Source organism: Rhinoderma darwinii, chromosome 3 (assembly GCF_050947455.1).
Source record: "Rhinoderma darwinii isolate aRhiDar2 chromosome 3, aRhiDar2.hap1, whole genome shotgun sequence".
NCBI classification, from domain to species: domain Eukaryota; kingdom Metazoa; phylum Chordata; class Amphibia; order Anura; family Rhinodermatidae; genus Rhinoderma; species Rhinoderma darwinii.
This window is the reverse complement of record NC_134689.1, coordinates 329,775,886-329,800,967: the sequence shown is the minus strand read 5'-3', so window position 1 is coordinate 329,800,967 and position 25,082 is coordinate 329,775,886. Positions and strand designations below refer to the sequence as shown.

At 40.8% G+C, this 25,082-nt stretch overlaps 1 protein-coding gene across 2 annotated transcripts in view; it reads right to left on the bottom strand.

Moving 5' to 3' along the window:
* The window catches only part of ZWILCH (zwilch kinetochore protein), a 62,479-nt gene that overhangs the window by 21,354 nt on the left and 16,043 nt on the right, over positions 1-25,082 (bottom strand). For both annotated transcript variants that reach the window (XM_075858324.1, XM_075858323.1), the window contains exons 2-10: positions 22,428-22,476; positions 20,201-20,296; positions 18,241-18,356; positions 16,037-16,239; positions 13,505-13,584; positions 12,437-12,592; positions 12,244-12,315; positions 3,063-3,156; positions 748-803 (exon numbers count right to left, since the gene is read on the bottom strand). In XM_075858324.1, the coding sequence (XP_075714439.1) occupies positions 748-803; positions 3,063-3,156; positions 12,244-12,315; positions 12,437-12,592; positions 13,505-13,584; positions 16,037-16,239; positions 18,241-18,356; positions 20,201-20,296; positions 22,428-22,476 (922 nt within the window). The remainder of the gene's footprint in view (positions 1-747; positions 804-3,062; positions 3,157-12,243; positions 12,316-12,436; positions 12,593-13,504; positions 13,585-16,036; positions 16,240-18,240; positions 18,357-20,200; positions 20,297-22,427; positions 22,477-25,082) is intronic.

Below are 25,082 nucleotides of genomic sequence, written 5' to 3'. Positions count from 1 at the left end.
TTCCATCAAAATGTCTCTCCGTGTTGCCAGTCTGGCTACATCTTGCTAATTTTAAGACACTGGCAGAATATTCATCCATTGTAGGATTAATTAATTAAGAACTGGAACAAACCCCTCCGGCTCTAGACAGGTTATGAATGACAGCAGTGCGTGACAATAATGTGTAAATACCCATAGCTATACTCTTAATATGTACAGTACTGCAAGAGTTAACAGGCCCCACTCCGCACTTAAACAGGTGACTAAGCTGTTTAAGAGTCATACATATGAAGAACGGTTGAAAGAAATTAAGTGTCCACATCCATCATGTGTGCAGCGAGATTGCTGTATACATAATACATGAGCGGAGCAGAATGACTGGGAAATCATTTTATCGAGGCTGTTTGGATACCCTTCAAGCCTCAGGAGTAAATCCTCAGCAGTCCACAAGCAATAGACCTCGACATGAAACTATTTCCCCTCAGGCCCGCTTGTTGTTCGTGGCTTTCTATCAATTTTTATTTAGGTTTCCTTTTTATTTTATGCCCCCTCAGGCAACGCGGCTGAATTGTGCAGTCGGAATGTGCATCACTCAGTGTAATTGCCATGTTTAATAATTGCAATATTACTCCTGAGTATTACCTACAATGTGCAGCCAGGAGAGAAATTAGCTTTATATTGACCTTGTCAAAACACATACACCTTCTCCGTGCAGGAGGAATAAAATCAGAGGCGATTCAGTAAATCATTCAGATCTAGTAAACTCACCTCTGCTTCCTTTTTAGGTGCTGAATTATTAACTCCATCTAGTTCATTCTTTAACTCTGGGGGGAAAAATGTTTAGAACATTGTTCAGCAAATGACGACCCAAAAATGTTACAGGTTTTATGGTAAAAATAGAAATATTCTGGATTTTCAGCAGAAGGATAAATCGGGTAAAAACAGTCAACGTGACGGTAATAGAAAGGAAGTGCATGTATACATTTTGTAACCTTGTGCTTCACATTAGCCACAGGTTAGCAACCTTTATGTCGAGCTAACTTACAATAGAGAGCATACATGAAAAGAAACAGCTGGTGGTGTAAACATCCAAAAGGGGCTGTACAGGACTACAAAAACATGACTGCTTTCATATAAAGTCAGCACCACACCTGTCCACAGGTTGTGTGTGGTATTGCAGCTTAGCTACATTCACTTTAATAAAGCTAAACTGCAATTCCAGACACAACCCATGGACATGTGTGGCGCAGTTTTTGGAAGAAAGCAGCAGTTTTTCTAATCCTGGACGACTTTAAAAAAGAAATAAAAAAAGTCTCTACTGTCAGCACTTTTTACACTATCAAGGCAGGGACACACTTAGCGTAAACACTGCATATTAACTGCAACGGATTTCATTGTGGAAAATCCAGAGTAAGGCCCCCTGCACATGACCGTGCCCGTAATCAGTGTCCATGAGAACGGGCACGGCCTGGCGCTGACAGCCATCTGCGTTTGCGGGCCATATAAAGTTTGGGATAACAGTCTGTTCAAATTTCAGGCGAAATTTCCTGCTGTTTCCAGGACGGATACGCTGTGTACTTTTACGCAGCATATCCACCATGTGTGTCCTTACCCTAAATAAAATGTATGGGAGACACAGGTCCTCTTAACAAGACATCAAAGCACCCCCCATTATTCCTGGTGCCAGTGTAAACTATGCTTGGAGAAGTTCCAATTCTACTTGGCATGTGCAGCTTTTTTTAGCCTACCCTACGACCAAAAAACACCCTTATCCACCATGTGATTGGCCAAAATGTTGCAGGACAGACAGTATGACTAATGCTGGCCATTCACACAACACAGCTGTTAGAGAGAGAGAGATCTCTCCTCCCTTATAAACCAATTTATACAATAATAGTTTATTTCATAACAGGCTTTAAGTTCCCCCTACAATTTGCCAGCACCAGTGTTGATTGTTGTGCCAAGAAAACACAATACCCATGCTCCTGCTGCCACATATTCATCTAGCGGCCCTTATACACGTGCCAATGATCGGGCAAATGAGCGTTCATATGAAAGCTTGTTCCCGATCATTGCCCTGTGTAAGCAGTGCATCGATCAGCCGACGGACGAACAAACGCTCGTTCATCGGCTGATTGTATAGTTTATGCAGAATTAAATATTCTCGTTGTAGGTAGCACATCTCCTAATGTAAACAGGGAGATGAGCTGCCGACATGATAGAAATGTATGGAGACGAGTGATCGTAGAAACGAGCGTTCACCCCCATACATTACTGATCATAGCTCCTTTTGAAAGGAGCAAACGAGCGCTGATCAAGTACTTGCACCAAATAAACTGAAATATTCACGGCAATAGACAAAAATTATTATTATTATTATTACACCATGTACTTGCCAGCAAAGTTCGGCATAAACTTTAAAGGGTCTTTTCCCACAATTGACATTTATTACCCATTTATCCCAGAGGATAGGTAATAAGTGTTTGATCGCTGGGGGACCCACCGATCACTAGAACTGGGGTCCCGAGGCCCCATTACTCCTGACTGTAGCGTGAAAAGCTTTGAATGGAGCGGCAGTCAATCATGTGCGTTGCCGCTCTAGTCAAAGTCTATGGGACTGACAGAGATAGCAGAGTACAGCGCTTGGCTCTTTGCACAAGTCCCATAGACATTGAATGGAGCAGCAGGGCGCATGCGTAACTGCCGCTCCATTCAAACTCTTCCTCACTGCAGACGGGCAGTTAGGAATAATGGCGGCTCGGGACCCTCGTTCTGGTGATCGTTGGGGGTCCAACAGCCAGACATTTATTGCTTATCCTGTGGATAGGTGATAGAGGTCAATAGTTGCTGGAAGATCTAGACAATTTGATGCCAATAATTGTGGGATCAGATTGTTATACCTTCCTTGTTCTGAAATATCCAATAAAAATCTGTGAAAACCAAAAATGATGGGATCTATCGACTACCTTATATTTATGGTCACCTGAAAGGGGTGCAGAAACCATAAAAGAATTCAGGCACATTTGTGGACAAAAGATGCCCAACACAAAATTCAAGTGATTTTCACAGTTATATGTAGTCACCATTTAGGATCTCTTGAACAAGCTCTACAGCGGACTTGGTTTCTGATGTCTCAGGCCACTCTGTTACTCCAGTTTTCAAACCTTCAGCCAAAACCTGTCAGAAATAAAGCCTGGAATAAGTCGGCCTTCAGTAATCAAGAATGTTGATGTAAGAACTAAAATTAGGTCACATTAATTGGGGATTTAAGTGCAAACTCGCGTATGGAACATAAAGGCGGCCCATATTAAGAGGGATTCCCGACACTTTATTCTTATGGCATACCGTACGAACATTTGTTAAAGATGGCCACTAATAAGAAAATGTTTCACTGGAAGGAATTTTATGCAGAGGGGGGAGAAGGAGGGACATATACGATCAGCATTGTCAAATGCTCAAATAGTGCATTCCTATGTATCAACAATGTTTGATTGTAATGCCATTTTTGTCTCTAAAAATACTGCAGTGGTTAAAAGGGATTTTCTGGTTTTAAAAAGTTTTTTTGCTTTAAGTGACAAGTGAGGACTACTTACTTAGAGATGGACACTGCGTTGGTCAGATGAGCCGTACAAGCGCGTACACCGCCGGCCACGTGACCACGTCAGCGCCCGCAGTTCTTTGGAAGTCAGTGGGCTCCCAGTAACCCGGCCACTTCATTGGCCAGAAACTGAGTTTGGTGGTCACATGACTGCCACTGAAAAAGGAGGAACAGTGAGTGCATTTGACCTATGCAGCGTCCATCTATAAAAAAAGTAGTCCTCATCTGTCATTTAAAGCTGCAAAAACAATTTGTTTATTACCTGGGGAAACTCCTTTAACCCCTTCAGGACTGAGCCTGCTTTGGCCTTCAGGACGAAGTAGATTTTCCAAATCTGACATGTGTAACTTTATGTGGTAATAACTACGGAATGCTTTTACCTATCCAAGAGATTGTTTTCTCGTGACATATTGTTCTTTATGTTAGTCACAAAATTTGGTCGATAAATTCAATATTTCTTTGTAAAAAACACCAAAATTTAGAGAAAATTTCCAAAAATTAGCATTTTTCTAAATTTAAATGTAGATCTGCTTGTAAAACAGATAGTAATACCACACAAAATAGTTACTAGTTAACATTTCCCATATGTCTACTTTATGTTTGCATCGTTTTTTGAACATTCTTTTATTTTTCTAGGACGTTACAAGGTTTAGAACTTTAGCAGCAATTTCTCATATTTTCAGGGACCAGTTCAGTTCTGAAGTGGCATTGAGGGCCTTATACATTAGAAAGTCCCCATAAATCACCCAATTTTTAAAACTGGGCCCCTCAAAGTATTCAAAACAGCATTCAAAAAGTATTTTAACCCTTTAGGTGTTACACAGAAATTAAAGCATAGTAGAGGTGAAATTTGCAAATTCATTTGTAATAAAAAAAAATCTGTACCACAGAAGGTTATAACCGAGAAATGAAACTCAATATTTATTGCCCAGATTCGGCAGTTTTTAGAACTATTCCACATGTGGCTCAAGTGTCCTAATGGACTGAAACACAGGCCTCAGAATCAATGGAGAACCTAGTGGATTTTGGGGCCTTTTTTTTTTTAGAATATATTTTAGGCACCATGTCAGGTTTGAAGAGGTCTTGTGGTGCCAAACAGTAAAGATCCCCCAAAAGTGACCCCATTATGGAAACTACACCCCTCAAGGAATTTATCTAGGGGTATAGTAAGCATTTTGAACACACAGTTTTTTTGATAAATTTATTTTAATTAGTATGTGAAGATGAAAATCTACTTTTTTTCTGAACAGAATAAAGGAGAAAAAATACCCCAACATATGTAAAACAATTTCTCCCGATTATAGCAATACCCCATATGTGGTAATAAACTGCTGTTTGGACCCAAAGCAGGGCTCAGAAGGGAAGGAGCACCATTTGGATTTCTGATTTTGCTGGAATAGTTTTCAGTGCCGTGTCGCGTTTACAATGCACTGGGAGGGACCAAAACAGTGGAAACCCCCCAAAAGTAACCCCCTTTTGGAAACTACACCCCTCAAGGAGTTTTTCTAGGGCTAAAGTTAGAATTTTGACCCCAGAGTTGTTTTGCTGAATTCATTGGAATCAGTCTGTAAATTTAAAAATCTACTTTTTCTAAAAAACGTAGACACTTAATTTTTACGAGGAATAAAGGAGAAAAAGCACCCCAACATTTGTAAAACAATTTCTCCCAATTACGTAAATACTCCATATGTGGTAATAAACTGCCGTTTGGACCCACAGCAGAGCTTAGAAGGGAAGGAGCGCTATTTGGCTTTTGGAGGTCAAATTAAGCTGAAATTGTTTTCGGGTGCCATGTCGAATTTGCAAAGCCCCTGAGAGGCCACAATAGTGGAAACCACACAAAAGTGACTCAATTTGGGAAACTACACCACTTAAGGACTCTATCTAGGGGTATAGTGAGCATTTAGACCCAACAGGTGTTTTGCAGAATTTATTAGAATTAGGCAGTGAAAATTAATATCAATGTTATTTCCACTAAAATGTTTAATTTTTTCAATTTCACAAAGGATAAAGGAGGAAAAAGCCGCCCAACATTTGTAAAGCAATTTCTCCCGAGTATGGTTATACCCCACATGTGGTCATAAATGTTTTTTCATTAGAAAGTAATTAACTCTTTCCGGACTGATCCATTTTTTGCTTTTTCTTTTTTCCCTCCCCGCTTTCTGAGAGCCATAGCTTTTTTATTTTTCCATCAATAGAGTGATACCAATTTTGTGTGATTTTTTACATTACTTTAGAGAAAAAAAATGTGAAAAGGTTTTTTTTTGGACTTTAAATATAATTTTTTTCACTAATAATAACTATTTACTTTTGTTTTTACACATTTTATTAGTCCCCTTAGGGGACTTGAACCAGCAATCAGTAAATAGCTGGTACAATATACCGCAATACTAATGTATTGCAGAATATTGTCATTTTTACAGGCTCCTGTAACAGGACGATCTCTGTTCATGTCCGTTAGTTCCGGGTGTCACAGCTGACACTCGCAGCATATGGCACGGGCTCAGCGCGTGAGCCCGCTCCATGCATCATCCCCCACACCACGACATGCTATTAAGTCTGGGTGCGCGAAGGGGTTAATGTGCAGCGGATGGTGGAGTAAAAATAAAACATTTCCACTGATATGCCATTTTAGTGCACAATATATTGTGCCAGTTTGTGCCACTGAAGACAAATACCTCATAAAATGTTAAGCGGGTTCTCCCGGGTATGGCAATGCCATATCTGTGGACGTAAACTGGTGTTTGGGCACGGTGTACGGCTCAGAAGGGAGGGAGCGCCATTTGGCTTTTGGAGCTAGCTTGGTAGTAGTTCTATTTGGCGTTTTGCTGGTATTTCAGTTTATAATGTGGGGGCATATGTAATCTGTGCGGAGTACATCAGGGGCATAATAAGAGGGAATAATAATGGGGTAAATAAATAATAATTCGCAGATATGTGGCTGGTGTCGCACTGATAAATGGCGCCTGATCTTATCCGCTTTTGGAACACTCTGCACATTTTGCATCCCCATATTCTGAGAGCCAGAACTTCATTATTTTTTCTTCACCGGAGCTGTGCGAGGGCTTATTTGTTGCGGGACAATCTGTAGTTTTCATTGGTACCATTTTGTGGTACATGTGATTTTTGTTTATCACTTTTTATTCCATTTTTTGACAAGCAAGGTGACCAAAAACCATCAATTCTGACAATGTTTTTTATTCATTCTTTTTATGGCGTTCACGCTGGGCTATGAATGATAATTTTACTTTATTCTGTGGGTCGGTACGATTACGGCGATACCATATCTATATCGTTTTTATATGTTTTGCAGCGTTTGCACAATAAAATAAATAATTTTTTCGTCACCATATTCTGAGAGCCATTACTTTTTATTTTTCAGTCAAAAAAGCTGTGTAAGGGCTTGTTTTTTGCGGAACGGATTGTAGTTTTTATAGCTACTATTTTGGTGTACATGCGACCTTTTGATCACTTTTTATTGTATATTTTGGGAGGGGTGGTGACCAAAAAAATAGTGATTCTAGTGTTTTTTTACTTATTTTTTTTGCGGTGTTCATCATGCGGGAAAAATAATACTATGGTTTTACAGTTGGGGTCGTTACGAACGCGGTCATACCAAATATATGTACTTTTTTTTTTTTAAATGTTCATTTTTTTCCTATAATAAAATATTTCTAGGAAAAAAAGCATTTTTTGTTTATGTAACTTATATTTTTACCCTATTTTAAAACATTTTTATTATCTTTTTCTTACTTGTCCCACTACAGGACATTTAGACTTGTAGCTCTGATCGCTGTTATAATACAATACACTACCTACGTAGTGTAACTTATTCTAACTTTCATTGTGATGTGACAGGAAGCCTAGGACGACCAGCCTCCGGCTGGTCCTCCTAGGCTTCCATACATGGCCGCCTGGAGGCCATTGTCTGGCCTCCGGTTGCCGTGACAAGGGTTGCCAGCCACCGCAAATGCATGTGGGGGCTGGCAATCTGCTCTAAACCTCTTAAATGCGGCGATCGCAATCTACCGCCGCATCTAAGGGGTTAATTGGCTAAATCAGCGGCGATGGGCCGCTGATCGGCAACACGGAGAGCAGGGCAGACACCCTGCACAGTTAACAGCCTCTGCGGTGTAGCACCGCGTGGCAGTAAACTGTTAAAGCGCGGACGTAACAGCACGCCAAGGTGTGCGTAGTTACTGCTCACCTGGACATGCATTTACGCAAAGGTGCGGGAGAGGGTTAATATTTTTTGATCATATTTTGAAACCCTTCATAGTTCTGAAATACAAAAGAACCACCAGATTATTGAATACCTAGTGGTAGACAATCTATTAATGCTCCTTTACGGTTGGAGAAATTGCAGAAGGCGGTAGCTTCATCAGCCAATAACAAAGCCCCTTTACAAGTGGACAAAAAGATCATGGCAGAAGTTTTAAGCAAATGCCTTACTAAAATTATACAGACTCTTATTTATGTTGACCGAACTGGTTTCATGCCAAATAAGTCGACCGCCATTAATAGGAGGCTCTTTCTAAACCTACAGATCCCCGCAGATAATGTGGGTAAAAGAGTGCTGTACTCATTAGATGCGGCTAAAGCCTTAGACAGTCAACCACAACACTTTTCCTACAAAGTTAAAACCCTCTAAATCTCTCTCATCTGGGGCAGTGGCAATGCATTAAATTAGAGACCTTGCAACGAGCTAAAGATGACATGGGGGGGGGGGGGGGCTAACAGTACAAAGTCTCAGAATATATTATTTTGTAAGCCTACTGCAACCTTTGAGCAGATGGGAAAGGGAAGGTGGTATAAACTCTAGCGCTATTATACTTCTACATTACCTGAACATAGACTCACTATAGAAAGCGTCAGAGGCTAATGCCCTGTGTAAACAGGGCAACGACCAGCCGACGAACGAGCAAACGCTTATGCAGCACAAAATATTATCGTTGTCGGCAGCACAGCTCCCTGTGTAAACAGGGACACGTGCTGCTGACATGATGGAAATGTATGGAGACGAGCGATCGTAGTAACGAGCGCTCGTCCCCATACATTACTGATCATAGCTCCAATAAGCGCTGAACAACGAGCGGTCTCGTTTTATGGCCAAAATTGGCCAGTGTAAAAGTACCCTAACATCTTCACACAACACTCAAAAAAAAAAAAAGCTACCCACTCTCTATGGAATGAAAAGTTATGGTGGCATATCAGGAATATGCAAGGGTTAAAAGGCTGTACACTTTTTACGGTCATCTGGGATACCCCATGACTCTGAGTTGGAAGCACTTTTGGATCTGAAGCTTGGCGACAGGGTGGATTGAGACGCCTAGCCCAACTTGTTGGGTTGCAAGGACTTAAACAGCTTGCTCAGGCAGAAACAGAATTTGCCTCATCACATGCTCAGTTATATAAATACCTTCAGTTACGTCATGCTTTTGATGTTGAATCTAGAACCCGAGCCTTAAGAATTACTAACAGTGGTATAAGGAGTCTGGTTGGGCAAACGGATACCACATCTGGTCTAATTTCTCTTTTCTACAGAAGGCTACTGATACGACTCATTGATAAATTTCCATTTTTCTTTTATGTGATATGGGAAGATAGGGCCGATAGAGTTGGTGCATTGGAAAGATATTCTTTAACCCGTTCCCGCTCCTGGACGTACTATTAGGTCACGGTAACTGCATCGTTCGCACTCCATGACCTAATAGTACGTCATGGGAGTATCAGCCATTTTGGCCATCCTCCGGGCACATACAGGAGCTGTGACAACTGCTGTCTCGTACAGCAGTTGCCGCAGCTCCTTCAGTGGGGTGCCCACTGATTAACCCCTTAGAAGCCGCGTTCAATAGTGATCGTGGCTTCTTAGGGGTTAAACCACCAGTGACATCCCGCTACATGATAGCGGGCGGCGATGGCTGCTATGGCAACCGGAGGCCTAATAATGGCCTCCGGCTATGCCAACTACGGAAGCCTAGTGGATCGCAAGTAGCTGACAGCTCTAATACACTGCACTAAGCATGTCGTGCAGTGTATTAGAATTGCGATCAAGGCCTCCTGCCCTTAAGTTCCCTAGTGGGACAAAGTAAAAAAAAAGTGTAAAAATAAAAAAAACATTTTAAAAGTAATAAAAAGTAAAAATCCCCCTTTTTCCCTGGTCAGACCTTTATCATTAATAAAAATAAATAAACTATACATAATTGGTATTGCCGCGGCCGTAATCTATCCCACGCAGTGAACGCCATAAAAAGAAAATAAATAATAAAGCATACCAGAAACGCAATTATTTTGATCACTTCACCTCCCAAAAAATTTAATAAAAAAAAAAAAGATCAAATAGTCGCGTGTATTTAAAAGTGGTCCTGATCGAAACTACAATTTGTTAGGCAAAAAAAAATGTCCTCACACGGCTTTCTTGATGGAAAAATAAAAACGTTATGGCTCTTCGATTAAGGCAACACAAAAAGTAAATAATTTTTTATAAAAAGTATTGTATTGTGCAAAACATCATAAGACATAAAAAACTATAAACATCTGGTATCGCCGTAATCGTGTCGCCCCGCAGAATATATTGATTATGTCATTTATAGCGCACGGTGAACGCTGTAAAAAATAAAATAAAAAAAAAGGAGTAAGAAACAATAGTAGAATTGCTGTTTTTTTAGCCACCATGCCTCTTAAAAATAGAATAAAAAAACTGATAAAAAAAGTTGCATGCACCCCATGAAAACTACAATGAATTCCTCAAGGGGTCTAGTTTCCAAAATGAAGTCACTTTTAAGGGATTTCACCTGTACTTGTACCTCAGAAGCTCTGCAAATGAGACATGGCTCCCAGAAATCAATCCAGCAAAATCTACACGTCAAATAGCGCTCCTGCCTTTCTGAGCTCTGCCGTTTTTCCACCTAGCAATTTACAAATGTTGGGGTGCTTTTTCTCCTTTATTCCTTGTCAAAATTAAAAATTCATACCTTTTTATCGGAAAAATGTGATTTTCAATTGCACAGCCTAATTCCACAAAATCCAGCAAAAAGCCTGTGGGATCTAAATGCTCACTATACCCCTCGATAAGTTCCTTGAGGGGTGTAGTTTGCCAAATAGGGTAACTTTTGGGGGGTTTTGACTGTTTTGGCACCACAAGACCTCTTCAAACCGGGCATGGTGCCTAATAAAAAGGAGGCCCCAAAATCCACTAGGTGCTCTTTTGCTTTGGTGGCCTGTGCTTCAGTCCATTACCGCACTAGGACCATGTGTAGGATATTTCTCAAAACTGAAGAATCTGGGCAATAAGTATTGAGTTGCGTTTCTCTGGTAAAACCTTCTGTTTTACTGAAAAAAAATGAATAAAAAGGGTATTCTGCCCAAAAAATTACATTTGTAAGTTTCACCTCTACTTTGCTTTAAATTTCTGTGAAAATTTCTAAATACGGTCTTGAATACTTTAAGGAGTCTAGTTTCTAAAATGGAGTGTTTTCTGGGGGTTTCTAATATACAGGCCCCTCAAAACCACTTCACAACTGAACTGGTACCTTAAAAAAAAAAAAAAAAAAAAAAAAGAAGGCTTTTGACATTTTATTCAAAATATGAGAAATTGCTGCTTATGAAGCCTTGTAACGCCCTAAAAAACAAATAATGTTCAAAAAATGATGCCAACATATAGTAGACATATGGGAAATGTGAACTGGTAACTATTTTGGGTGGTATTACCATCTGTCTTACAAGAAGATGCATTTAAATTCAGAAAAATTCTATTTTTTTTACAAATTTTCTCTAAATTTTGCTATTTTGAAGATACAACTTCTATATCTCCTATATACATGGAAGCTGTATCCTTCTGTCAAAGCCGATTCAGTCAGTTAATTCAGTTAGAGACACGCAGGAACAGCTTTCAACCTAGCCGTCAGTTCAGCTGACCTGTTGGAATCGGCTTTGACGGAACGATACAGGGCCTATGTATATAGGATACGTAGAAGCTGTATCTCATATAGTAAAAAATGTTTTTAATAAAAACAAATGTAAAAGTTTTTGTAAATAACTTAGAGGGGCTCTGTCACCAGATTATAAGTGCCCTATCTCCTACATAATGTGATCGGCGCTGTAATGTAGATAAAAGTGGGTTTTTATTTTGAAAAACTATCATTTTTGATCAAGTTATGAACAGTTTTAGATTTATGCTAATTAGTTTCTTAATGCCCAACTGGGCGTTTTTCAAATTTTGACCAAGTGGGCGTTGTAAAGAGAAGTGTATGACGCTGATCAATCTGCATCATACACTTCTCCTCATTCATGTCCATCCGTACTCACAGCACAGCGTGATCTCGTGAGATCACGCTGTGCTGTCACTTACCCCCACAGTAACTTTACCGAAGTGTCTTGAGAGTGAATAGACATCGCCTCCAGCCAGGATGCGAAGTCTATTCACACTCCGGTAATGTTTCTTTGGGACTTACTCACACAGCACAGTGTCAATCACATTATGTAGGAGATAGGGCACTTATAATCTGGTGACAGAGGCTCTTTAAAACATTAAAAAAAAAAGCTTTGCATCAAAGGCGTAGATAACATTTAAACAGGGTCATGGTCCTGAGTTTTGTCCATTCTACCATGTATAATAGAGATCATAATACACAGTATCTAAATGATTAAAAAGATATTTGGTCTACCAGAAGGAAATCCAGCTCTTTATACACAGGGTACACAGGACTCCTAAGATCTCCAGACTCCACCCTGATATTCTAGTATAAAATAAAGGGAAAAAAAAAAAATCAGCATAAAAATAACACAAACAAATGTGCAAATAATGGAATAACATTTTGTTAAGCACTTAGTGAAAATGGACAACATTTTAAGACATACCAGCGTTGAAGCAGAAGTCAAAGGTGGCATCTGAAGAATACGGTCTACTCCATTCCATACAAATTCTACAGTGACATTGGTTTGAGAGTCTAAAACAGAATTTTCCACTGTGCTGGGGCTAAATAAGTCGTATTGAGCAAATCCCCTTGTTTGAATCTAATAACGGAAAAAATAAAAATAACAGCTAAAAAAAAATTATATATTTTTACAGGCGCGGTAAAGTTAATGATCCCAGTTTAAATAGTCACTAACTCAACAGGCTTTGCATAAATCAATTAGTACTATCAAATCTAAGAAACTAAAATATATTAGAGAAAAATGCCTCTCTCCTCTTATCAGACTCCTTTCCTCATCCACGCCTAACTGTTCACTCACTCTAAATTTACTGCTATTTCTGTTTCAAGACATATCAGAATACAGCTGCCCATAGTAAATAAAAATGGGAGGATGAAGCAGGAGCACAATAACAGAGAGGCAGAAAGCGACCCTGCAGCAGCTTCTAATAAGTGTTATTTCTCACCCCGGTGCTGGATTCACAGCTACACTGCTCATATGTCAAGCGATATAGATATATATAGCTGTAGAGAGGGGAGAAAGAGAGAGATGATAGAGATTGGAGAGCAGGATTCTCCTCTACCTTATGTGTGCAGTGTATAGAAGACATAATAGTAGTTAGGCTCCGCCCACTAGCTCAGAGAAAACTCAGAATTAGAGAAGGAGCCTGCAGAGGGGAAAACTGCTAAAAAATGCCACATACATAAGGCCACCATATAATAGCCAGAAATAGTGTTATTCCTCATGTACACACATGACAGTTTATTCTGAAAAGTCACTTGAAAAGTTAGGTTACGCTCCAAAAATAGGACAGTGATCTTCCCATACGCAAAGGTTAAATATATAGAAAATGGCATCCAGTACATGGGAAAGTTTAAAGTGGTCTGAATAATTCTCTGTGGTGGTCACAGACACTGAAGCTCTATAGGCCTGACGCCCTTATGTAGTATCTCAATTACCCAATAAATGAGATTTAAACTAAAGTAATCGATTAAGAATAAAATATAAACTTACTGCAGAAGAATGATGTCTTTCCTTGTGGGATTTCTTTAGGGTTTCAAGACTTGGAAAAGTAGATTTGTCAGAAGTTGGACCTGCGATGAACAACACTATCTGTCAAAATGGTTTTCCAGCCAACCGTATTTGTGAATGTAGCAAAGCAGCCATTTGTAAAAAATGAGCGTCTTGAGTCCTATTCTCAATGAGGACAAAAATACTAAAATCAACTGCTACATTCATAAGCAAGGCTATTAAAGGGTCTGGTTTCAGCAAATAAATGTTATTCTTTGTACAATGAAAAGTTTTACAATTTTCTAATATACTTTCTGAATCAATTCCTCATAGTTTGCAGCGTTTTGCTTGCAGCGTGCACTAGTCCAAGGGCGTGGAACGAAACATTAAGGGAACATTGCCTTGGCATTGACTCTGTTCTTAAGCATTAAACTGCAAAAAGCTTATTAAATGTATACACATAAAAAGGTTTTATTCTTGGATACTAACAGTTTGAAATATACAGCAAGAAAACGCGGTCATTTAATAGGAACTTGTTCAATGTTTATTTCCAGGGGTGCAAGTCTGATCATAGTTACAGCAGAGTAATCAGAACTGTGACTTGTAACAAGCCATGCACCTGTGTGTCCATCACATGACCAGGACAGACTCTATCCCCTGGAAATAAACAATGAAGGTTCCTATTGAAATTTGTGTTTTTGCATTTATTTTTTGGACCGTGACATGTGAACACAACCTTAGTTGCGGAAACTGTAATACCACTTAAAATTATTTTAAATCTTCTTACCATTGTTTTAAAATGCATTAAAAAGTGTATTTATATTGCTTAACTACTAATTTCTAGTATGCATGAGATGAATTGACCTCACAGAGAGTTTATGTAGAAACGCTTCAATGCTATCAAAAGTAAAATAAAAATCTGACAATCCCGGTTCACACGTCGCAATTGCCTTGCGTTTTTTGTCATGATTTTGCGAAAATTATGGAGTTTTGCAAAAATGGTGTCAAAAACCTCAAATTGCCCATGTCGTGTTACCACAGACTAAGGAGATACCGCTATATGGCGTATACTTTGAAATCATTTACCATCAATTAATGTCTATGAGCACCCGGGATCCAGTGAAGCATCACCTAACAATCGATCCTTAGTGCACAATGGTCATTGGTGCTGCTGATTCCATCAGATGAGAATGTGGACACGTTTAGGATATGTCACTGATTTCGGCGCGAACTTCGTTCTGAAATCAATGTCATATACGAGGACAATCTGCATCACATGCATGCGAGTCCGCACGGAATAGCTGGCAAATTTCCACACGCAAATTGGTCCCATTGAATGTGACTAATCCTCACGTGGATCCAAGGCACATCAAAATGCACATTCGCAGCAGAAATCAGATTTCTGCCATGCTTCCTATATTAAATGTTTATTGGATTTTGCTAGGTCAAAAGCCAATCCGTGCGAATACAGCTTAAAAACAACATTTAAAAAAAATACAATTAGCATAGGTTAATTTCCACCACAGGGTTAAACGTAAACTAGTAATAATAGATCAAATACAACTCTGTGTAGGACATACCCTGGGAGACCATGCATTTTAGCTTTGGATGTGTGTCTCTAGTTTCTTAAACATGAAAGACCTTGACATATTTTTTATATTTTTCTTTGTTCTCTGCTTCATTACAGAAGAATGGAAACATTTTAGGCATCATGCACATGACCGTTACGGTTTTGCGGACTGTGAAACACCGATCCTAGTGACTTCAGTGTGAAGTCCATTTTTTTTTTGCAGATCCATACACTAGAATGGGTGAGACGGACCGCAAACATGGACGAGAATAGGAAATGTTTTACATATTTATGGAGAGAACACACTGCAAAAAAAAATAAAAAAAAAATGAATGTGTGCTTCGACCCATATAAAGGAGTGGTTCAGTATCCAAAAAAATACAACGGCCATGACACTTAAGAAAACAACGGCCGTGTGCATGAGTCCTTAAGCCTATTTCACGTGACTGTGGTGATTTTGCGGTCCGCAAAACTACGGATCCGCTGTATGTATGTGCGGTCCATTTGTCTGCAAAAAACCTTCCGTAGTACATCCGCATGTCATCAGTAATCACAGATCCGAAAAAAAAAAGGAAGGCTGAAATTGATGTCGCCAGTTTGTCCCAACCCCCTGAGTAGGTCACATGATTCGCAAATAGACAGTAAAATGACATGTCCTGAGTTTTTGCAGCCCGGACTCGCAGCCCCCACATGGATCAATGATCATGGTCGTGTGCACGATGCCATATAAATTAATGGATCAGTATGCTATCTGCAAAACTGCGGATAGCACACGGACATTAAAAAAAACACTTGTGTGCATGAGCCCCTACTCAGTTCTTCGTAAGCTCTTACAAGTACCACTGAATAGGACTGACGAAATGATAGCAAGTAGTACTGCTGCCCAAACTCTGCCAGATATAATGATCAGCACTGGTTTCATACAAGATTAGAGAATTTATCCAGCAGGAACTCCTGCCACTGACCTGCACAAGTTACCATGTGGAAGCTCATTCCTGTAATCTCATTCCTACTGGTTTCGATAGGCTCAGCTCCAAGCCAACAGGTGCTTTCTACATCTGTGCCGTCACATCGTACCCACAACTGAGGAAGAATCTCCACTTGTTTTCCATTCCCAAACTGTGCCATGTTGGGATTGTGTGTCAAAGTGTAGCTTGAAAGGAGTTGCCTAGAGATGTATATGAAAAAAGACAACAAAAAAAATATATGGGGGTATTCCCATCTTAGACACGTATGGCGTATCCACCTCTGGGACCCCCACTTATATCCAGAACAGAAATCCCACATATAGGCGGAAAACGAATTAAAACGTGGCAGAGATTACAGTAACAGCCAAGGTGGACCCCTGTTTTTAAGATGGTTGCGAGTCCCAGAGGTGGGACCTGCATTTGTCAGACATTTATAGCATATCCTGTGGATATGCCATAAAGGTCTATGATGGGAACACCCCTATAATCTTTCTTAATAAAATAGTTGTATCTGCTGCTCCCCTACTTTTTGCACTGCGCCAAAATGGAATGTTTAGAGGAGGTCTGTATTTGACAGTCTGGATAAAAGGCTTGATGTTCGGAGCATTGCTGTAATAACGTGTTCTGACCCAGTGTTAAGCATAGTCCACCTACTTCATGGAGAAATCTCCTTAAGGGGGTTGTCCAGTTTAAAAAACCCATTTTCATATACCCTATTAGGGAAATCTGAATTAATAGGGAGGGGTCCGCTGTTCAGGATCCTCCTCTCCTGGCCAAGTGGAGAGCTGCTACAAAGTGCGCCTCTCGCTATGAAGGACCTGTCCTGTCCTGCATTACATAGACCATCCATTGACTTCCATGAGAACTGTGTAATGCTTAATTTTCCCTGCAGGGAAATTGAACCCATACTGCCAGGTTTCCCAACCATTTGCAGCTATTTGCTGGTGTTCACAGCAGGGGCACACTTTGTAATGAGCTTATTGTGAAGGGACCATCTATAGCAGTGAACTCCTTTAATATGTACAGTTAAAAAGACATTCCATAATTCGGTCCTCTCAGTATAAAGGTTATCTGTGCAGTACTTTTCTACCTAAAGGGGGTTTTACACTCATTCATAGAAAGCTCGTTGCCGATAATTTCCCTGTGTAAACAGGACAGCGATCAACAGATGAACGAGCAAATGCTTGATCATCTGCTCGTCGTATGGTCTGAAAAAAGTAAAATATTATCGTGTAAACAGGGAGACGCGCTGCCGACATAACAACGTATGGGGAAGAGCGATCGGAGTAATGACCGCTCGTCCCTAGCCATAGCTCTGTGTGACAGGAGCAAACGAGTGACGATCAACAATGTCTCGTAGATCGGCACTCGCTGCACCGGCAGATTATCGGCCGGTGTAAAAGGGCCTTACCACATAAGTACCATTCTTAGTCATTTCTGAATAGTAAATGAAAAACAACTTGGCTGCAATAATTTTGTTTGGTGTGTATCTAGCATTTTTGTAAACACACACACTGAATGGCCACTGTATTAGAGACACCCATCTAGTAGCACGCTGGACATCTTTTGGCCTTCAGAACTGCAGCAATTCGTCATAGCATAGATTTCGACGAGGTGTTGAAATCATTCTGTAGGAATATTGGTCCATGAGGACAGAACAGCTTCTCGCAGTTGCCACTAAAGTGTCCTTCTGCCATAGGGTAAATAGCTGCAAAGAAGGGATATTGGCCACAATGCTTAGATAAGTCCTGCTGTTCAAACGTCCATCCATAAGTATCAGAACACCCAGGGTGTGCCAAGAAAGCATTCCCCACACCATTACTCCACCCACCTCCACCAGCCTGAACTGCTGACACCAGGTGTTTCTAATGAAGTTGCCATTCAGTCTATATATTACTAATAAAGTTTTATAGAAAATGCCACTCGATTAAGACTATTTAACCTCCTATGGCAGCCTTTGTTATTCCTTGTAACCAATAGAGCCATCCATCAATGGTGTAAGGTGGGGTGGACATGCCTGCACAGCAGATGCTCCCTTGCACTTTTGTCCCCTAGCAAGTTCTTCCAGCTTTTGGCTGGAATAATCAAGCATTTGGCTGTCAGGGCATGCTGGGAGTTGTAGTTTCACAACATCTGTAGTGCTTAAGGTTGCAGACCCCTGTCTTAGTTTATTATTCTCCAAAGATATAGATGACAGGTACCTGGCTTGCATGGTTGAGACAGGCAGTGGCGCACAGGGTTTTTCTACTGAAAGATTGAATGAGTGGCTGTCACTAGTCTTAGATTCTTCCAAGATATCTTCCTCCAGTTTCAAAGGCTGCAATTAAAGAGTTACATCTATCATATTGATGTATTCAAAAAGTTCTGAGCTTTTCACATCTCGTACTCATTCAATTCAACTTTGAAATTTTGCAATTTACCACTTTGCAATTTAAATTTAAGAAATAAATCTATTATCTATTATCACCTGCTTAGACAAGGCCAATTTGCATTAGCTTGATGTACGGAAGATAATGTGGAAGATACAAGTCCAACACTCCGTAATATCCAATATAGATGAAGCTGATTTATTGAAATATCACAAAATCTAAGTAACAGACTTCAGAAGCTTGTCATCGTAGCAGGCTATTGAAGCAACTACTGGACATTAGAGAAGGCTGGATTTCTCGCTCTCTTCTTCCGTTATTCATATTGTACGTGGAGGTATGTGACCTAGTGGGCCTAATTATACAGGGTGGGCCATTTATATGGATACACCTAAATAAAATGGGAATGGTTGGTGATATTAACTTCCTGTTTGTGGCACATTAGTATATGGGAGGGGGGAAAGTTTTCAAGCTGGGTGTTGACCATGGCGGCCATTTTGAAGTCGGCCATTTTGTATCCAACTTTCGTTTTTTCAATGGGAAGAGGGTCATGTGACACATCAAACTTATCGAGAATTTCACAAGAAAAACAATGGTGTGCTTGGTTTTAACGTTACTTTATTCTTTCATGAGTTATTTACAAGTTTCTGACCACTTATAAAATGTGTTCAAAGTGCTGCCCATTGTGTTGGATTGTCAATGCAACCCTCTTCTCCCACTTTTCACACACTGATAGCAACACCGCAGAAGAAATGCTAGCACAGGCTTCCAGTATCCGTAGTTTCAGTTGCTGCACATCTCGTATCTTCACAGCATAGACAATTGCCTTCAGATGACCCCAAAGATAAAAGTCTAAGGGGGTCAGATCGGGAGACCTAGGGGGCCATTCAACTGGCCCACGACGACCAATCCACTTTCCAGGAAACTGTTCATCTAGGAATGCTCGGACCTGACACCCATAATGTGGTGGTGCACCATCTTGCTGGAAAAACTCAGGGAATGTGCCAGCTTCAGTGCATAAAGAGGGAAACACATCATCATGTAGCAATTTCAGATATCCCGTGGCCTTGAGGTGACTTTTATCTTTGGCGTCATCTGCAGGCAATTGTCTATGCTGTGAAGATACGAGATGTGCAGCAACTGAAACTACGGATACTGGAAGCCTGTGCTAGCATTTCTTCTGCGGTGTTGCTATCAGTGTGTGAAGAGTGGGAGAAGAGGGTTGCATTGGCAATCTAACACAATGGGCAGCACTTTGAACACATTTTAGAATTGGTCAGAAACTTGTAAATAACTCATGAAAGAATAAAGTAACGTTAAAACCAAGCACACCATTGTTTTTCTTGTGAAATTCTCGATAAGTTTGATGTGTCACATGACCCTCTTCCAATTGAAAAAACTAAAGTTGGATACAAAATGGCCGACTTCAAAATGGCCGCCATGGTCAACACCCAGCTTGAAAAGTTTCCCCCCTCCCATATACTAATGTGCCACAAACAGAAAGTTAATATCACCAACCATTCCCATTTTATTTAGATGTATCCATATAAATGGCCCTCCCTGTACAATGTAAATAACAAAGCTTCATAACACGTTATCCTATAAGCAGTGGTTTCATAGACAGACGTGTCAGTACGGAGTCAGCACCTCCGTACAGCCGAAAACAATACAAATTACAATGTTCCTAAGCGTTGTTCTCATTTATGTAAGCCGAGCATGTAAAAATACAAAGTCCTTTGATGAGTTAGATCAAAAGAGAAATACAAACAATAATATTTTCTTGCACTAAACATACCTTTTTCTCCACCACAAAAGCCATTCCGTTCCAGCTCCAGAAACTCTCCAGTGACTGGCACTGGCCAGGGCTGACCATGTGAGCCTGTAGCTCATCCTTGCGGGAGGCGGAGGAAAAAAAAAAGAAAATTGAAAGCATGTCCACAGTCAAAAGTCTATCACTCCGTGCGCTATCACTCCGTGCGCTATCACTCCGTGCGCTATCACTCCGTGCGCTATCACTCCGTGCGCTATCACTCCGTGCGCTATCACTCCGTGCGCTATCACTCCGTGCGCTATCACTCCGTGCGCTATCACTCCGTGCGCTATCACTCCGTGCGCTATCACTCCGTGCGCTATCACTCCGTGCGCTATCACTCATATGCACTAGATTTTTCTCATCAGATCGACGAAGACTGCAAGAGGATCCACCAAAAGTTTAGTGCATATTGGCACTGCCAGACAGTCCAACAATATACTTTCTTTAAGAGTTGGACAAGTTGGATTTTAACATTTATTCCTCCTCCCTCTCTCTCAAGTTCCTTAGATGCGGAAGTTGCTATTAAAACGGCCGGGATCAGAGTTTTCTCTGATCCCCAATTTTACAGCAGGAGACCAGCGGTCACTCACAGGTGGGCTGCTGCTGTTCAAGTTCTTTTGCATGCCACCATCTTGATGTAGATGTACGTCATTGGGTCATTTATAGCCTCTAAGTAAGGCAACCTACAATTAACATTTAAATCAAGGGGTTATCCAGGGGACCCAAAAAAACAACAATTATTACAAAAAAACACCTGCAAACACCTTCAAGCATGGCCACTAGTGGCTTGAGTGGCCAAAAACATAAGTTTACTTTACTTGTAGCACCGCGATGTAACGCCAGAGCCGCTTGTTATCCTCTGGTAATATGGTGGGACCTGCAGTTTCAGCGTGACCTGTAAAACTACAAATCCTGGCATCCCCTTCTATCCCCTGTGCTCATCTATCCCTGCCCACATTGTGCATGAGCTGGGTAGTGTACTTCCAAGAGAGCGGAGTGGAAAAGAGGGCTGGCTTACTTCCTCAACAGCGCCACTGTGCCAGACCCCTAGCGGTCTTGTGATTTGAGGACGTGCCGACACAGAGAACCCTCTTGGTCACGTGGGCCCGTGTCTCTGCGTCATCACTGCTGAATGAACTACAGAACTTCTAGGAACACGTGACTGTTCTTAATCTGCGGACGGGCACACTATAGTAAGAAGTAGTATATTAGTAAGTTACTTAATAGAGTTATTGGATAAATGCATATAATTTTATGGCGCTGGATAACCCCTTTAAACTATTTCCTAGCCATTAGAGGTTTCACATCATATACAAGAACTCTGCCTGCCGTTAGTGTTAGTATTGGAATAATTCTTGTTGACAACCAGAGGCTGAAAACCTGTCCTGATCATGTCAGATACATAGCTCAGTACAAAAAAAAGAGCTGTAACACACACATGGGTTTTACCATCAGGAATATACAGATCATAAAGACTGTTCCCACACCCATGACCATTCTTCTCAGCTAGTACGAAGACGTGCTCATGGTCACCCATTCAGTTGAATTAGGTACTGTGTAGTACTACACTTCTTCCTACAGTACATAGAGGCTTTTTCCACACCCAGGATCATCCTGCTGAGCTAGAATGAAGGGGCACGCATGGTTGCGGTATAATACTACGCTTCTCCTACAGTGCTACAAGGTAAATGAGGAGCCGTGTGCAGCTTCACTTCGCGATTACAGCTGTTTTGCTGGGGGGTAGAGAAGCTGGACAACTCGTATAACAAACCCAGCATCTTGGTTAATAAGACATGATCAGGACAGGGTTTTTTAGTGCCTGGATATTAATATGGTTTCCATTCACTGGCAGCAAGCAGAGATCTTTAAGAGGGTTAAGGAGTTGAAACACAAAGTATATTAGAAAGTTGCATAACTTTAAAGAGTATCTGCACTTTCACAAAACTTTTGATATGTCATATAGAGAAGTTTTGATTTATGGGGCTCAGTGTGTGAGACTCGTGCAGTCGCTAAACCGATGGGGCAGAAGCGCTCAACAAAGCGCTCTGAACCTTCTGCTGAGATCAGCTCTCCTTAGCACCTTCATTTCAGCGAGAGTCGGGCCTCAGCACCTGGAACCTCATTGATGAAAACTTCTGAAATTTCTCTATGACATATCAAAGATTTTGTGAAAGTGACGTAACTCCTAAACTATATTTACATTACATACCTTATAAGATAATGGTCCAGACTCCCCTTTGTTTACCTGCTCACGAACACTGTAAAAAGTAGAATATTGTGACAAAATTGGATAAACAGACAACACGAAACAAACGGATCCATAGTACCCCCTATACATTAGCCCTAAAGGTAATCTCGCGTACGTGTCCCCTATAAATGGATGAGATGTAAGTAAACAAACAATATTTCAGCCATACTCCCCGCAGGTGCTATCCTGGAGATCAGTGCTCAGTGTTTTATTTAAAACTGATTATATATATATATATATACACACACACACACACACACACACATACATATACACACATATACACACACTACCGTTCAAAAGTTTGGGGTCACCCAGATAATTTTGTGTTTTCCATGAAAACTCACACTTATATTTATCAAATGAGTTGGAAAATGACTAGAAAATATAGTCAAGACATTGACAAGGTTAGAAATAATGATTTTAATTTGAAATAATAATTTTCTCCTTCAAACTTTGCTTTCGTCAAAGAATGCTCCATTTGCAGCAATTACAGCATTGCAGACCTTTGGCATTCTAGCAGTTAATTTGCTGAGGTAATCGGGAGAAATTTCACCCCATGATTCCAGAAGGCCCTCCCACAAGTTGGATTGGCTTGATGGGCACTTCTTGCGTATCATACGGTCAAGCTGCTCCCACAACAGCTCTATGGGGTTGAGATCTGGTGACTGCGCTGGCCACTCCATTACAGATAGAATACCAGCTGCCTGCTTCTTCCCTAAATAGTTCTTGCATAATTTGGAGGTGTGCTTTGGGTCATTGTCCTATTGTAGGATGAAATTGGCTCCAATCAAGCGCTGTCCACAGGGTATGGCATGGCGTTGCAAAATGGAGTGATCGCCTTCCTTATTCAAAATCCCTTTTACCTTGTACAAATCTCCCACTTTACCAGCACCAAAGCAACCCCAGACCATCACATTACCTCCACCATGCTTGACAGATGGTGTCAGGCACTCTTCCAGCATCTTTTCAGTTGTTCTGCGTTTCACAAATGTTCTTCTGTGTGATCCAAACACCTCAAACTTCGATTCGTCTGTCCATAACACTTTTTTCCAATCTTCCTCTGTCCAATGTCTGTGTGCTTTTGCCCATATTAATCTTTTCCTTTTATTAGCCAGTCTCAGATATGGCTTTTTCTTTGCCACTCTGCCCTGAAGGCCAGCATCCTGGAGTCGCCTCTTTACTGTAGACGTTGACACTGGCGTTTTGCGGGTACTATTTAATGAAGCTGCCAGTTGAGGACCTGTGAGGCGTCTATTTCTCACACTAGAGACTCTAATGTACTTGTCTTGTTGCTCAGTTGTGCAGCGGGGCCTCCCACTTCTCTTTCTACTCTGGTTAGAGCCTGTGTGTGCTGTCCTCTGAAGGGAGTAGTACACACCGTTGTAGGAAATCTTCAGTTTCTTGGCAATTTCTCGCATGGAATAGTCTTCATTTCTAAGAACAAGAATAGACTGTCGAGTTTCACATGAAAGCTCTCTTTTTCTAGCCATTTGGAGAGTTTAATCGAACCCACAAATGTAATGCTCCAGATTCTCAACTAGCTCAAAGGAAGGTCAGTTTTATAGCTCCTCTGTTTACAGCGGTGCTAACATAATTGCACAAGGGTTTTCAAGTGTTTTCTAATCATCCATTAGCCTTCTAACACAGTTAGCAAACACAATGTACCATTAGAACACTGGAGTGATGGTTGCTGGAAATGGGCCTCTATACACCTATGTAGATATTGCATTAAAAACCAGACGTTTGCAGCTAGAATAGTCAATTAGTACATTAACAATGTATAGAGTGTATTTCTGATTAATTTAATGTTATCTTCATTGAAAAAAAAACTGTGCTTTTCTTTCAAAAATAAGGAAATTTCTAAGTGACCCTAAACTTTTGAACGGCAGTGTGTATGTGTGTGTGTGTGTGTGTGTGTATATATATATATATATATATATATATATATATATAAATTACCAATACAGTACTGTATTATTAAAAAATTATGGGCCACTCTCCAGCCGTTTCCGGTCCTGGAAACCTATGGCGGTATGTAAACAACGTAGCTGGAGGTGTCGCATAGGCCATACAGTGCAGCGCGTGATTGTGTCATTCAATAACCAACTATAAGGACTTGGTCACACAGTGCAGATTTAATAAAAATTTTGCACGCATTTTTTTTAAGCCAAAACCAGATCTGGGAGAGGAGAGACTTTATGGCCTTCCTTTAACCCCTTTACAACGAAGGACGGATATATCCGTCCTATGCAGGAGTTAGTTCCTGCAAAAGGACGGATATATCCGTCCTCTGGTCGTGTGAGTACTGCCAGTGTACCCACGAGATCAGCGACAGGATCACGGCTGTTATACACAGCCTGGCTCCAGCCACAACTGGCGGAATCAAAGCGCGCTAGGATTCCGGCAGTTTAACCCATTAAATGCCGCTGTCAATAGCGACAGCGACATCTAATGTGTTTGATAGAGGGAGGGAGCACCCTCTGTCTCCCCATCGGCGCCCCCGCAAAGAAATCGCTGGGAGCCGTCGGGTTTCCATGCCAGCCGGGGGCCTAACAAGGCAAATGCCTGTTAGGCCATTTTACACTGACAGGCAATAATGCTTTGGTATACTAA